General features: G+C 39.8%; 1 protein-coding gene across 4 annotated transcripts in view; it reads right to left on the reverse strand.

Moving 5' to 3' along the window:
- Positions 1-6,581: 6,581 nt before the first annotated feature.
- RELCH (RAB11 binding and LisH domain, coiled-coil and HEAT repeat containing) overlaps positions 6,582-14,699 on the reverse strand; it is a 76,535-nt gene continuing 68,417 nt past the window's right edge. For all 4 annotated transcript variants that reach the window (XM_071453472.1, XM_071453481.1, XM_071453490.1 and 1 more), the window contains 2 exons: positions 12,494-12,564; positions 6,582-8,376 (listed from right to left, as the gene is read on the reverse strand). In XM_071453472.1, coding sequence (XP_071309573.1) covers positions 8,256-8,376; positions 12,494-12,564 — 192 coding nt within the window. In that variant the 3' untranslated portion in view covers positions 6,582-8,255. The remainder of the gene's footprint in view (positions 8,377-12,493; positions 12,565-14,699) is intronic.

Raw genomic sequence — 14,699 nt, forward strand, 5'->3', positions numbered from 1 at the left:
CAGCTGTTGAGCTTTTCCCATCAAGTGGAGGGCTTGCCTCTACAGCAACATGAAGCTATGACCTTCACCCCTAGATAGTTTCCAGGCACCATAAAGCCTTTTTAATCTCCCTAGAGTTGCTAGACCCCCCCCCCCAATGTCCTCAGCAAGCGTTGGGCCCTGCCTGATCTTTGCTCAAGCAGGTCCTGCTTGAGGTCCTTGTGCTCCTGCAGGTCCTGGCCTTGTTCTCTGACACCACGGGGCTGTTTGGGCACAGGTGGCCCCTAGGTGAGTTTGATGCTCCACAGTGGGCTGTGGCTCAAAGCAACACTGCATGACATGCCTAGCTTAGGGCCAGCTGCTGCTCCTGATGCCCTCACTCTTCTGGAGGTGACTGGGCAAGGATCATGCTGATGGGTTTCAGCAAGCCATCGAGCATGTCAGAGCCCTGTCACCCTGCTTGAGGAGTCAAGGACTCACCACACTTGGGCTGCACAGGCCGGAACAGAACTGATCTGGGAGTGAGGAGTAGGAGGGATGGCCACAGCAGCCAGCTTGCCTGGTAGGGAACAAATGCAAAGCAGACTTCTCAGGGGCTTTGCAAGGTAAGTTGTGACATGTGCAAAGGTGTGTGCCCAGCTGCTGGCAGCGGTGCTAGTCCTGGTTCGTCCTGGAGGGAGCCCACTGAGAGGGAGGGACACCACTGGGGTGAGATCCTTCTGCTGGAGCCTCATTCACCCATTGCTGAAAACATGCAGTTCTGTGCCAGCCAGGATGTTTTAATGTTTGTGTTTATGGTACAAGGAAATGTTTCTTTTTAAACAGAACAGTCTGTTAAGTCTCTTCCCCTTTTCACATTTAGCACAACACCAAGGCTATAGGCTGTGTTTATTTACCAGCTGCTCATTCTAACCAGAGATTTACAAGAGCAAACTCACACTCTCACTAGCAGTTAGATGTGTTATCAGCTTGCTTCGAAGGTGTCAAGTGAAGGCTTTGAAGGCATCGAGTAAAGCCAAGCCCTGCAGCTCAGAGGAGCTCCAGAGCAGTCAGTATTGCACATCAGCTCAATTACTTTTGCATTCTCACCCCTGATCCTGCCTGAAGTATTTCTTGTTTGGGCTGAAATTCTCTCATTTTCTACCACTATGTGAAAACAGCCTCTTTTTGAAAGCTCAGACATTTTCCTCCAAGTTAAATTTTATGTTTCTGAGCCAAAACCCGCAGAAGCCACTACTGGGTGCTTTACAGTCTTAATTATGGATTGCAGTAGATTGTTAGAAACTAAAATGTGAATGCTATAAAATATTAACTGGGGAATGTGTAACACTGTCAATAATCTCACACTTATCACATATATCATTCTATGTAGCACAGATAAAACCTAAACATTTATACCAAAACTGGTTTGTCCGCCTGTTCTAGAATTTTTTTTTCTCTTACAGAATATTATTTTGTCAGCTACCTTTGCAAAGCACCTGTTCTGAATAAAACCAAAATGCTTGAAATATTAAGGTTTCAAACTTAACGATGACATTCAGGTGCTTCTTGTTTCTGTTCACTGCTGTGGCACACAAGCATAAACTGGACTAGCCTTTGGGAAGCTCTTATGAAAGAGGAGAGATGGAAAACCCTGTGCAGCCTTATTGGTGTGACAGAATGAAAATAATACCTTGGATAATTCCAGGATCCCTTCTTTGGTGATGCCTGCCATGGAAAACAAACCGTGAGCCTGGCTGACCACTTAGCAGGTCTGCAGTCAGTATGGATCTCTTCTTGCTTCCTTCCTAGAGAGAGAAAAGTGGGTATTACCTGCTAAATACGATTCTAAAAGTTGCTATCTACATCAAAACTGCAAGTTTTGTAGCTGTGGGAAAATTAAACCCCTTCAGCATCAGTGTAAAAACTCCTCTTTTGCAGGAGCTTGGATAAATGGCAGCTCAGTCCCAGCCAATGCCTGAATTTGTCTTTCATCTTTCCAAAACTTTCAACCCAAAAAGCAAAGGCCGGGAATGGTTTGGTGGATACACCAGGGCATCTGAGCAGCACCTGTGCGCCCATGTTTATGTCCCCAGCTGCTCTTTCACTTTATCCATGCCACTGAACTCCCCTTAACCTGCACATGGACACCAACACCTTGTGATGCCCCCTTTCCCAGGGAGGGAGAACCAGGACGCTCTGTGTTAAATCTTCAAGGTCTTCAAAGTGACATGATGGAAACTTGGGTAGAGAAACAACACTGAAAGGCAGATGGTTGCACCCTGGGAGACCTTTTCTCATGTGCAGAAAGGCTGTGAAGGCATTCCCTTGCCTCTTGCATGCTGCTGAGGATAGAGGATGAGCTGAAGGGTTTTGATCAATCACAATCAATGGTTTTCTTTCAGTATGTGTCACAAAGGTTATCTGAGGTTTCAGTCTGTGGACTAAATACAGGCTGTGTAAATATGAGCACCTGCCTCTCAGCAGGTGAGCAAGAAAGGCAGTGCAGTGCCAAGTCAGAACTCTAGGAAAGATCCCTTTAAATCAGGGGGATGCTCTGTGGGGCAGGTGGGTTGCAGTGCAGCTTCTGGAGTACCAGCAATCCATGCAGAGAGTCTGCTGTAGGACCAGGGAGAAAGGCTCCTTTCAGCTGCCTCATCACCCACTGCAGGGAGGGAACCCTACTGTATAACCCAGCATGTGGAGCTTTCTATACTTGGAGAAAAAAGGTAGAAAAATATTTTAGCACAGAAGGCTCTACTTTTATTTGAGAACTCTAGCTATTAAAATAAAGAAATTAAAAAAATAAAATCTATTTACAAAAAACTCCAACCCATACACAAAGTCATGTCATCAACTTGAAACTCTTTTCTTCCTGTGAAAGGCAAGTTTCCATAGCATTCTTTTGCCCAGTCTCCTTGAAATTTTCAAACACACAAATATTTCCCATGACAGAGCAACTATAATAAAGCTCCTTAGTCACACTGGTGTGGTTTACACAACACACCTTTTACAATCCCACAAAAATGTACCACTGCTAAATGCCTGTCTGAAAACCTCAAGTCCGCAGCATTCAAAAGAAAAATGCTCCCAACCACCCGCTGCTAGTACGTCAGATATTTGAAGTACGTGCAAGCAGACACTGAGCTGATAGGTTATCACCAGCCACTGTGGCAACAGCTATGCCTGCATACTCCAGGGAGGAAATACAAAGTCATGGTGAATTTTTAACTTTGATGTTTATAAGATACCTGTTGACCTTCAAGACTTGAGTTATATATTCATCCTTGGGACGACAGCAATACTGGCATGGCCTGGGGAGTTTGCTCTGCCCAGGATATTCCTCAAGCCCTGGAGATGAGTCTTTAAGGCTGGCAAACACCTACCCGCAGGGGGACTGAGACCATAACCCCTTGGCAACACCCCATTACCAGCTCCCCAGAGCCACCCTGCCATTTTATCTAACAGCACACTTAATGATCCCAAACTCCTTTGAAAACTCACCTGATTGAGATAATTCATACTTAGATCAATGGAGTGCATTCATCTGTCAGCAAGGGATCAAACCTACATGGGTCCTTGTTGCCTATTAAATATTGCAGCTGCTTCTTCCCCATCATCACTTCCCCTTGCTTTGCAGCGTAGTTAAAGGGAAGGTGCAAATGCCTTTCAGAACAACCCACATGATCCTACAAGGCACATGCTCTGCTACAGCTGCTGTCACTTCAGCAGGACTCCACTGTACTGCCTCCATCTCCTAAAGAGGCCTCTCAGGTGTTACGGAATGGGGAAAAAACTCTGTAAAAGTGCAGGGCAAGGAGCAGCAGCATAAGGCCACCGTCACAGTAGTTTTGGGAATGGAAATATTCAAATACACAGCAAAGTCCTATTGGCAAACAGTATTTAAATGGTAGGAAAAACAGCCCTCTGCTTCTGTGGGATGGTGAAGTCAAGAGGGTGCAGACCAGCCTGACATGGGGTGACTGAGGGAGGCAGTAGTGAGCACAGGCAATCCCAGGGCTGGAAAGGAACCAGACTGACCACTGCCGTAGTGTTGCCCCTTGACACCAAGTGGTAAGTCACTGTTTCAAGTCACTCACTTCTGCAGTAGAACTGCTCATACTCAGAAGTTTCTGGGAAATGGAAATCTTCAGCCTAAGGAAGTCTTTCACCAAACTGGAAGTGTGATGGACATTCAAGTTCAGCATGCAGTGCAGATGCCTCCAGAGACAGAGGCTGTTTGCCACTGACTTGCTTGTTACGAACTCTGTAAGCAGAATCCTCTTTTCCTACAGCTTATCTGTATGGATGAAAACTGGCCAGCATTAAATCTAAGGAAACCTTAAAACAGCTTCTAAGCTAAACCTTAGAAACAGCTTCTCTGGAAAAATGATTACTCATTCATGGTCATTCATTTGAATTAGTTAACACATGATATATCAGTGTACACTGCTGAAATCCAGGACCTGAATAGCTTTATTTAACAACCATGCTCTTCTGGGCCTTTGTTGACCAATTTCATAGTCTAAACCAAATTACTATGGATCTGAATGTATTTACTAGAAACATTATCCAAATGCACTCAGAAAACCAGTGAGCCAGTTTCCTTGAAATCTTGTTGCCTTCATTCCTGTTATTCATCAGCACTTACATTTGATGCAGGAACTTCTGTGTTTCCACCTCAGATCAGTGGCATGCCAATCATTTTGCTGCATCAACATTTCAGTGACCCTCTGCTCCATGAACCTGTGCTGGTACTTCATGGTTTACTTAAATATCATACTCAGTAAGTTCCAAATGGGAAATTACTTAAAACATTTGGAATGCACTATACTCACCTTCATAAATGCACTAAAACATAGAGCCACTGAGTCCTGGAACACAGAAATGCCATTAACAGTGTCACAACAGAGAGAGTAGAAATATCCCACAAATCTACTTTTCTGCAGAATCTTTTTGAATCATCTTATCATCCCCTACGTAGCAATGAATTCCCACAATATATTACAAAAACTCCTCTTTGTCTTCACAACAGATTTTTTCATGGATAGTTTTTAATCTTTAAATCCATCAGCTTCCTCACCTTTTGTAGCCTCAAATACATTCAAACACTGCTTTTAGTTCCCCTAACCAGAATATACTTTCATGTACAGTAATAGCAGGATTGTTTTTCTTCTTCGTGCAGTAGGGGAGTAGGAAGAGACTAACAGAAGACTGAGCAGCTTTTCTTATGGAACTCCCTTTATTCACCTTACTTAGAAGATATGAAAAGAACAATTTGCCTAATTTAGAGTTCTAGAAAGGAATCTTCCAGAACCAAATATAGGCATAATACCAATTAGCTTTATGCTTGATCTGCAGAGAACATATATTGAGGCAGCCAGGTACCTTCAGCCCACTAATCACTTTTGTTTAAGAACACAAGAGCCAATATTTTAAATAAAGATACAAAGATTTTATCTGAAACTTCACTAGGGGCAGCATGAGACCTTTGACATTTAAAGCTAACAAGTGGGAGATGTTCAGGCAATGCCAATGAAGCAAACATTCAGGTTTTTTACAGAATCCTTACTCAGGCAGAGCCATAAGCAATTAAAGACAACCCTTAGGGGACAAACTGCTTTCTTTTAACAGAACATTTTGTCCCAAAAGGTTCACTCATTTTGAATAGTAACAGGAAAGGTGGGGGAAGGTTAATTTAAAATATTCTGGTAATTCTCATTAAATGGGTCTCTTTTATTTTTCCAGTCCTAAATGTTACAGTGACAGAGTTAGGAGGAATAACCAGAAAAACCCAAATATCACCAAGCCCCCCCCCCCCCCACAGAACAACTTCTTGCAATCTTGAAAGTCTGTTCATATTTGAAAACTAATATGCACTGAAAAACTCCTGCAACCAACATATACTAACAGAGACCTGAAATTTAGGAGGCAAAACTCCTGAAGACAACCTGCATTGGAAGTTTGCTGCCTACACAGTAATTTTCTCACCTCAGTAGTTACTGTGCTGGTCTTCCTGTGATCCTCACTCAAATTCCTACAACTAGTGGGAAGTAGAACCGTGAGTAGCAAAAGCTACACTTTTCAAGGGGCTGGAGAGACTAGACCCACTAGCCTATGGGGGTAAAGAGGCTACATTTATACTAACAAACTAAAGATTCTCATTTCACTTTCTCCAAAGTTAAATTGCTGTCACAGTTTTTAGGCTCGTGCAAATTTTCGAGTTTTCTAAACAGTGGATGAAATTCAGTGTAGGTGAGCAGCCACTCTCACAGGCAGCTGCCCTGCTTTAGAAAGTGGCAACTTAACCATGGCCCTGTTATTTCAGTCTCGTGACTATAAAGTTATCTCTGGCACAGCAATTGCTTGAGAAGTCAGAAAAGAGATGGAGAAGAAAAATCCAAAATACAGCCGTGGCACAGGAGATGTAGGAGGAGACCCTGAATGAAAATGGCTGTAAAGTCACAGGTCTGGGAGCCAAGGAAATTGAGCAAGTTCAGTCTACTACCTGCTATGTAAAAAGAGTTTAGGCTAAACAATTTCTGTGCATTAAATGTCTCTCCTGTAACAGCTCTGTTGATGTGATTATCTTTTTCAGAGAAGAGCAGAAGTAACAAGACAAAGCAGGTATACAAAACTTTTTATTGACAACAGAACAATAGAGAGGAACGTCACCACTTCCCATTCCTCAGGAATGTCTCCATTTCACAGTCAGTCTGCTAAAAGCATACTTTCATGGCAACGAGCAACACGAAGGCATGGAGCTGTGTAACCTCCAGAGATGTTCCATCAGTGCAGTGCGAGGGGACCGACGGCGCGCACGGGAGCAGCAGGCCCTGTCACAACACAGCCGTGGCAGGAACAGCGAACGCAGAGCCGACAGGCACAGACATGAAGCAGGCAGAAACCTCAAGTTATCTCCATTATCTCCATCTAAGGGTGATACCCAACCTGTTATTCCATCCATATTCTGTTTCAGGGGGGAATACTTTATTCCCTCGCTCTTTTTTGCTTTCCCTGTCCTCAAAGACGTCCATACTTCCAGCTGAATGGTACCGTGTCAGAGAACACCTGAGCTTTTATACTTTGCTACCTCATACCAGTTCATGCATGCACTTGAGTTTACTTTCAGAAGATTACATTGACATAAAGAGGGGGGGAAAAAAGTGCTGTATAAGAAGAAAAGGATTTAGTTGTTAATGCTTCCTTGCTAACAAAAATATTTGGTAGTTGAATATAATCCCTGTAATGTCATTTTCAAAAAGTATGTAGGCAGTCTACTTAACATTTTAAAGAAACAGCACATCAAACTCAGCATAATTTCAAACACTCCAAAATTAAATTTGAACTGAAATTCAATCTAAACAACAAAGTATCTTTAGTTTTCACAGTCCACAGAACTGCACACTCAGTGCAAGATGAAAGCTGTCTCTCTCCTGCATAAGGTTTCCTCTGCCTGCAGAACTGTACTGGGGACCCTGTGAAGTAGCTTACACATTTATAAACATTTATTCATTTATCATGTTTTTCCTTTACTTAAAGGATGTGCCTCTGGATGTGTAGACTTGTAAAGTGCTTTAAAATAAAACAAAAACCCCTACAAAAGAAAAAACTCTCAAAAAACCACAGAGATGTGAGAATTTTATCTGAAGGACTTTGTACAGCATTTACAATGTCGGCATAAAGCATGTGAAACATGAGCATTCCCTGCAGACTGATGCAGTGCAAGCAGTCTCACACATTAGATACTGCAATTCCTCTGGATTCAAGATGCACAATACTTACAAAAACAACCCTAGAAGCACAGACAAATGCTGGTGGCTCTTCCTCTTCTTTTTAGAAACATAATTAAAAAAATCTGCATTACTCTCTCATAATTTAAATACATAAGTAATCTCCACTTTTATTACTTCATGACAATTACTTCAAATTTACATTATTTTAAGTACCGTCAGAATAGCTCCATGTATAATACAGATATTTGCTGATATCCTGTCAGAAAATAAAAAAAAAAACCAAAACCTTCCACTATATAAAAAAAATATGCTGGAAAGACAAGAACACAGAACAGGGACTTGGTACGGACTATGATTTCAGTTTTATATCAACCACAGTTAACCCAAAATTAACAGATACACAGCGATATTCAAAAGCAGTGCAAATATCTTTGGAGTTTAGAATAAAATTATACTACAAGAACATAAGACAGAAGAAATTAAAAGGCAAGTACTTCAAGTACAGGAACCAGTCTCTGTGAGGTCCACCTTAGTGTTAAGCTGGGAGTTCCTTTTCCCATCTTACTTCTTCCTCTGGAACACATTAGCCAACATTGCACCTGATGTAGTCAGCTGGCCCATTTTGTTCAAAAACTTGGTCTTTGTATCTTCACTTACCAGGCTCGCTGCAATTGACATCGAGCTAGGAAAGGAAAACATTTAGTGGCATGAGACTACAAATTAAAAAGAACATTATGCTGTTATTTATTAAGCAACTAAATTGTCTTTGTGTTTCATAGGTTTCAACAAAAAAGACCAGTCTGTGAAGAAAAATTGAAAACCCATAACTACCTAGTCCATATATATACTGTTAAATTTATTATAATGTGTTCACAGTGCCTGTGAAAACAGTAAAATATTTTTGTGCACTAATTTTTAGTATCTTTGGATGTCACCACATTAGCATTTGCTACCTACTGGGGAATTGCTATAGTGACAAATACCTCTCTGAAAGACTGACTGCCTTTGCCTTCTCACCAGAACTGCCAATTCTTGTGTTTATTTAGTCTAAGTTCACCAGTATCAGTTCAGACACAGAACTTTCTAACACAAGTAACCTGCCTCCAACAGTGACATTAGCAGATGTGTAGAGATGAGCAAAAGCAAGGTAAGTACAAAACAGTGATCTCTCTCCTTAATTTTAAACTCTTGATTTTCCAACGACTTTCACCTGAGCAGAGTTAAAAACTGGTGAGGATTGTCAACCTAGTAACTCTCAATAAATCTTTATTTTATATTACTGAATCAGCTTTCCTTTGATTTCCTTATAAATTTCTTGCAAACCCCACCCTGAGCCCGACTGGGTCAGCCCCTTGCTGGGTAAGGAGCTGCTTCTTCTGGTTCTTGTGAATGTTGCTCCTGTTACCTGTGCTGGGAAGTTCCTAATTGAGACATACTACATAGGACAATGGAGAGTTCATAGGTTTCCCACAAACTGGACTGAGCAATCCAATCAATGCTGAAGCTACAGGATGCTAAGCTTTGAATAATATGTTAAGAAATTGTCCCTACTATGTTAAATTAACAGATTTTTTAAAATTAACAACATATCAGCGAGCTCAACTTCAGATATATATAAGCTGTTTAGCACAGTATGAGTCATCTGTCTCAAGACAGAGCAAATGTACATAGCAGGAATATTAACAAATATTCCATACTTCCTATATTTCTAGTCAAAATGGCAAGTGTTTATCAACATTGGACAAGGACAATTTTAGAAAACATTACCAAATAAATTCTCCCTTGTGAACTCAGTGTGGACTCTGCATTTCAAAAGTATAGCTAAGACCACAAAATCTGTCTTACAGGCAAAGGCCAGATTCCAGGAACTGACTTTTCAGTCTGAAAAGTTATAAACAGTTCTGTTAGACACACTTGCATCAAGGACATAAAACTGAAGTTAACTCTGAATTGTTTCAACAAAACTTGAATGATTTCTTCAAAGGTAAAAGGGATATATGCAGTTCTTTCTCCCATTTCACAGCACAGAAAAAAGGTGCTTAGTAATAATGATTTCTGGATCTTTTTAAAGTACCATAAAAACAAAACAGAAGCTTCTCACTAAAGCTGTATTGTGGATTTACAAATAGTTTAATTATAAACTTTTAAAGTAAAATATTTATTTCAGGCACTATCACATAGCCAGACATCTTTGGCTTGATTAAACATCTCCAGTCAACTAATGAATCACATATTTCCAGCTGATAAAACTCAGCTGGGAAATTACTGCTACAGTAAGATGAATGCCTTATGCAATTTCCTTTGAATTCATGATAAAGCAAGGGCATATAAACTATATAAGTAACAGTTTGCACTCACTATCAGCTAGTTAAGGACAAGAAGCTATCTCAGACCATGAGGTATCCTAGAATTGGGTGTAGCTATGAAAACGTATTTGGGAAATAGTGTACATTCCAAGCATTAGCAGCATTAAGAAAATAAAAGTGCTCACTTCGGAAAAGAAAGCCTAGCAACTGGTGACAAACCTGTAGTTCTAAACAAACTATGCTTTCATTAGTCTAATGATCCTGGATAAGATTGAGGAAAACAAGGAGGTATTCTATTGGTTCTTGAAACAGTTTGGGGCATACCAGCCATCTGATGTCAAAAATTAAACAGTAACAACTACAGAGTCTACAAGTTCATGTTTTCTAATACTGTTACTGTAAACAGAAACATAATCCACTGCATCCTGCATACTTAATAGTTTAAATATCCAAAATAAATAGCCTCCAAAGTACTTCCATTACTATGCAAAGTGAATATTTAAACATAGAAAAAATTAATATGAAATCAAATGATTTGAGTCTCACATCTTTAAAAAGTAATCAAAGAACCCAACAAAGCAATAGTATATCTTGTTTAAAACAATCAATTATTTAAAAAGCAAAACAAAACCCAACCCACAAATAAAAATAATGTGTAAATATCAAATTTTTCCTGGTGTCCAGATGAATCAGATGCCACACAGAGTTCTGCCTGTTTTATGGGGAAACTCTAGGGCAAAATAAACATTCCTAATGGGCATTTTATAGCAATCAGTTTGTAATATAAATTGTTACCCATGATTAAAATACCTTGTTAATTGCTAAACAAAATATTTAACAAAAGTGGCTAATATTTAAAAATGCAGAGTTTAATCTTCTGAAAAAACAATTTCTTTGATCTTGTATTATTTGACCAAGTTTTCTAACAGCAAGGGGAAAAGACAGGATAAGAACATCAGAAGATTGCTTTTGCACCTATTTTGATTTCTGTGCCTGCACTGCCGTGCTGTTAACAAACCCCAGTAATTTATATCCCAGTTGTATTTAAATCCTTTGTCAAATATGTATTTGTCATTGAAATTAGGAACTGAAATCAGCAAGCACTTAGCAAGAAAACAGATATTTACGTATATGAAAAGGTCATTTCTTCAGTGGTAAAATATTTCTTGTTAATTTTGTACAGTACAAGACTACAACCATAGCCTGACGTTGAATAAGAAAGGGGAAGGCTAATTAAAGAACAAAGGAACAGATTGCAAAGACTTATCCTTTTCATATCTCAGTTTTCAGCAATTGCATTCATAAAGAAAATACATTAGATTATGTATGAGGTTTGCATTTATTTATTTCTGCAATGGCTTAACAGGACTGACTGTCATTTCAAAGTATTTGCTACTAATAAAGCCTGAAGTATTTTACTTGGCGCCTGAGAGACTGACCCTTTTTCTATTTTACACTTCTGTTGAGTTCTTGTACACTTTTCTTATTTTAATCATTCTCAGACTACCAGTTGCTTCCAGCTCACTATGGGTGAGCTCTTTCAAGAAGTAAATTCTATCTGCTTTTTACAGATAAGGAAACATTACATGAACAAGCTTCAGTAATTGTCTCAATTCTCATGACAAAGCATTGGGATTGAGAACAGATTCTCTTTTCACATACCTTCTCACACACTTCCTTGGCAACACTGCTAAGGATTTGTTAAGTTGTATAATAATCCACAAGAATTTACCTGCTGGCATGCCATTCCAGGCAATAAGCAGGCAAAAGAGCACATACAACCCATCATAATGACACTGAGCATTCCAAATTTCCACATCCAAGGTGGGTCTGTTGGCTGCTTTTGTAATCAGGAAGTGCACACAAATGACACCATCTCTACAGGTGAAGAAAATGGATGCATGAGCACTGTGTGTCTGCTGCCTCCCTGAAGAGCTGGGTTTACTCTGTGTTTGTGGAAAGGTTGTTTTACCAAAGTGCAACACAGGTGGCCTTTTCCCAAAGTCAGCTTACTGCCTAACCAGTACACTCACACAGGGGTCAGTTTATACAATGGGAAACTGTTCTTGTGTGCCCCAGTCCTGTGCAAACTGGGACAGCAGCCTGAAGGAAGCCCTTCCCAGGACCAGAACAATTCCCTCAGCCTGCAGGTTACCACCCCCATGGGTGGCAAAGTGTCTGCTACATATATTGCTCTAAGCACTTAGGCCAGGCACTCCCTGATTTCTCAGATTCAGGACAGAAATTTAAACTCAGCTTTAAATGAACAAAAAATTAAGAACCAAGAAAATCATTCCTATAAAAGCAATTGTTGTCTCATGTTTTACACTGGAGACAGAAACAATCACTGTATTAAGGTTTCCAAAATCTGTTTTGAAACACAGCACATGTCAGTGCAGTATTTCAGGTCACAAAACTTGGACAACATTATGGAATACACTCTGCAGAACACTTCTCTGGAGGCACATAGAAAAAGGGAAGTGGAAGTCTTACCCTTGTGGTTCTTGGACGGTCTTGTTTTCCACTTTCTGTTCACATTCTTTTATCATGGAGCTCAAAATAACCTAAGACACATAAGGAAGAGAGATACATGACATTTGACATTTTTCCTTTTACATTAACACTTCTTATGAAATCTTCTCTGCAAATAATTCTGACATTAGCAGAACTAATGTCAGAATTAAAACTAATGTTTAAAACTAATGTTTAAAACATTTTCCTGTTTTTTTTTTCAAGTGCCTTTGAGTTCAGTTATCTGATAATGCCTTGTGGTTAGAAACAACAAAAACGTTCAAAATAACTTAAGGAAGAAAACGTTTTCCAAATAGTTACAGAAGTTCAGGACTCTGTCCTTTTGCCCCAGGCTTTTAAAAACAGCACTAAAACAAATGTACATCTGTGACATGCTATATCTTCATGAACATTATGCAGAAAGAAAAAGCAAGGAAAGAAAAAAGTGTGATGGTATCCTAGGACAATATCTTAATGGAAGAAGTGCTAAAATCAACTTGATACCATTCCACTGGTGTCTTCCAGAGTTCCTATGACTCATGGTTTTTCCTTTTATTTAAGCAAGTACAGTGTTAAAAAGGTTTCTGCAGAATATTTAAGTCTGAAGACACTTCCACACTGACATTTTTACACTTATCCAAAAATAAGGAAATGATTCCCAATAGCAGGCTTTAAAACAAAATCATGCAGTTAATTCATGGGACAGGTAAATATCTCCCTGCCCTGTGTTACAACAGTACTGTTTCAGCACATTAAGACAAAAGTGTTTTGTCTTAGGTTGCAAATGCAAGATGTGGTTGGGGGTGTGTATTCTATTGCCATCTGTTAGAGGTGGGACAGTTATCTTGTGTTATTTGGGCAGTTTTTCTTTATCTCTTCCACAACCCATCCTCCCTCCAGGAGATATCTTCTGTTAATGGGCCATTGAGTGTCCAGGCATGACTGATAAAATTACATCAACCCAGTGTGAGATGCTCCGCCCAAGGGGAGGAGCCAAGCATTCCTTCCTGGATATAATCTGAGCTTTGGAACACCATAGGCAGCCTTTTTCCCCTTCCCAGAGGAAGAGCAGGCTCATCTACACCACCCCTGGACCTTCAGAGGAAAACTACACCCTTCTACAGGATCATTGCTGCAACAGAACCACATCTGCCACTCCAGGAGGACTGCAGCCACCATTTATTGGGACTGCTACCAACACCCTGACCAACAGGGTGTCAGGTCATATTCTGACTCTGTCAGTGTTGTTTTGTATTACTGCATTTTTATTTTTACTTTTCCTAATAAAGAACTGTTATTTTTACTTCCATATCTTTGCCTGAGAGCCCCTTAATTTTCAAATTTATAACAATTTGGAGGGAGGGGGTTTACATTTTCCATTTCAAGAGAGGCTCCTGCCTTCCTTAGCAGACACCTGTCTTTTCAAACCAAGACATGTTTTGCAACACTTAGGCAAAAAAGTTAGAATGCAAAGTATGAAACTATAATATGTACATATACACACATATATAGACACACTGCATAAATGGAAACTTCCTCTGCCACAGCTCAGAAGAAGGTTAAGTACTTTTTTGAGACTCTAAACTTAAAATCTCAAAGCTACAAGCAATTAAAATTAGTATTGCCTCACCAAACCTGAATATATACAACAAAGGAAAAATACTATTTTCAATCTCTAAAATACTGATCAGTCACTAATGGTTACCACCAACTGATAACTATTTTTAAATGTTTTTGCATAAATTAAAATGCTGGTTTCTGTCAAGTCTGCAGCACAACCATTAATTACACTGATAAGATGTGGTCTGGTCTGCAGACGTGGGCCACTGCTCACTCTATGTTTCCACAAGTATTACTTCAGCATTTGAATCATTTTAGGTAGCAGGTGTTACACACCCTTGAGTGTTTCAGAGAGTGGCATTCAAACAGGACAACAACTCTTCCTACTACATTTTCTGTCCTCCATTGGCATAAAATGTTATACAAATACTTAATGCTTAAGAGAACAGAGGTACAAGAGAAATATATTCAGAATTTTTTTCTGTATCAAAAAAGACGTGAAATTTTCAAGCACAGCCGCCATAATTTTTGTTACTTATAATTTCCACCTGTGCACTGGAGCTTTCCTACATTTTCATACATCTGAATCCAGATGTTCCAAATATCAACAATATGAAGCTTTGACCAA

The sequence above is a fragment of the Agelaius tricolor genome, unplaced genomic scaffold (assembly GCF_023055355.1).
Source record: "Agelaius tricolor isolate 1412-34295 unplaced genomic scaffold, bAgeTri1.0.p SCAF_2, whole genome shotgun sequence".
NCBI lineage: Eukaryota > Metazoa > Chordata > Aves > Passeriformes > Icteridae > Agelaius > Agelaius tricolor.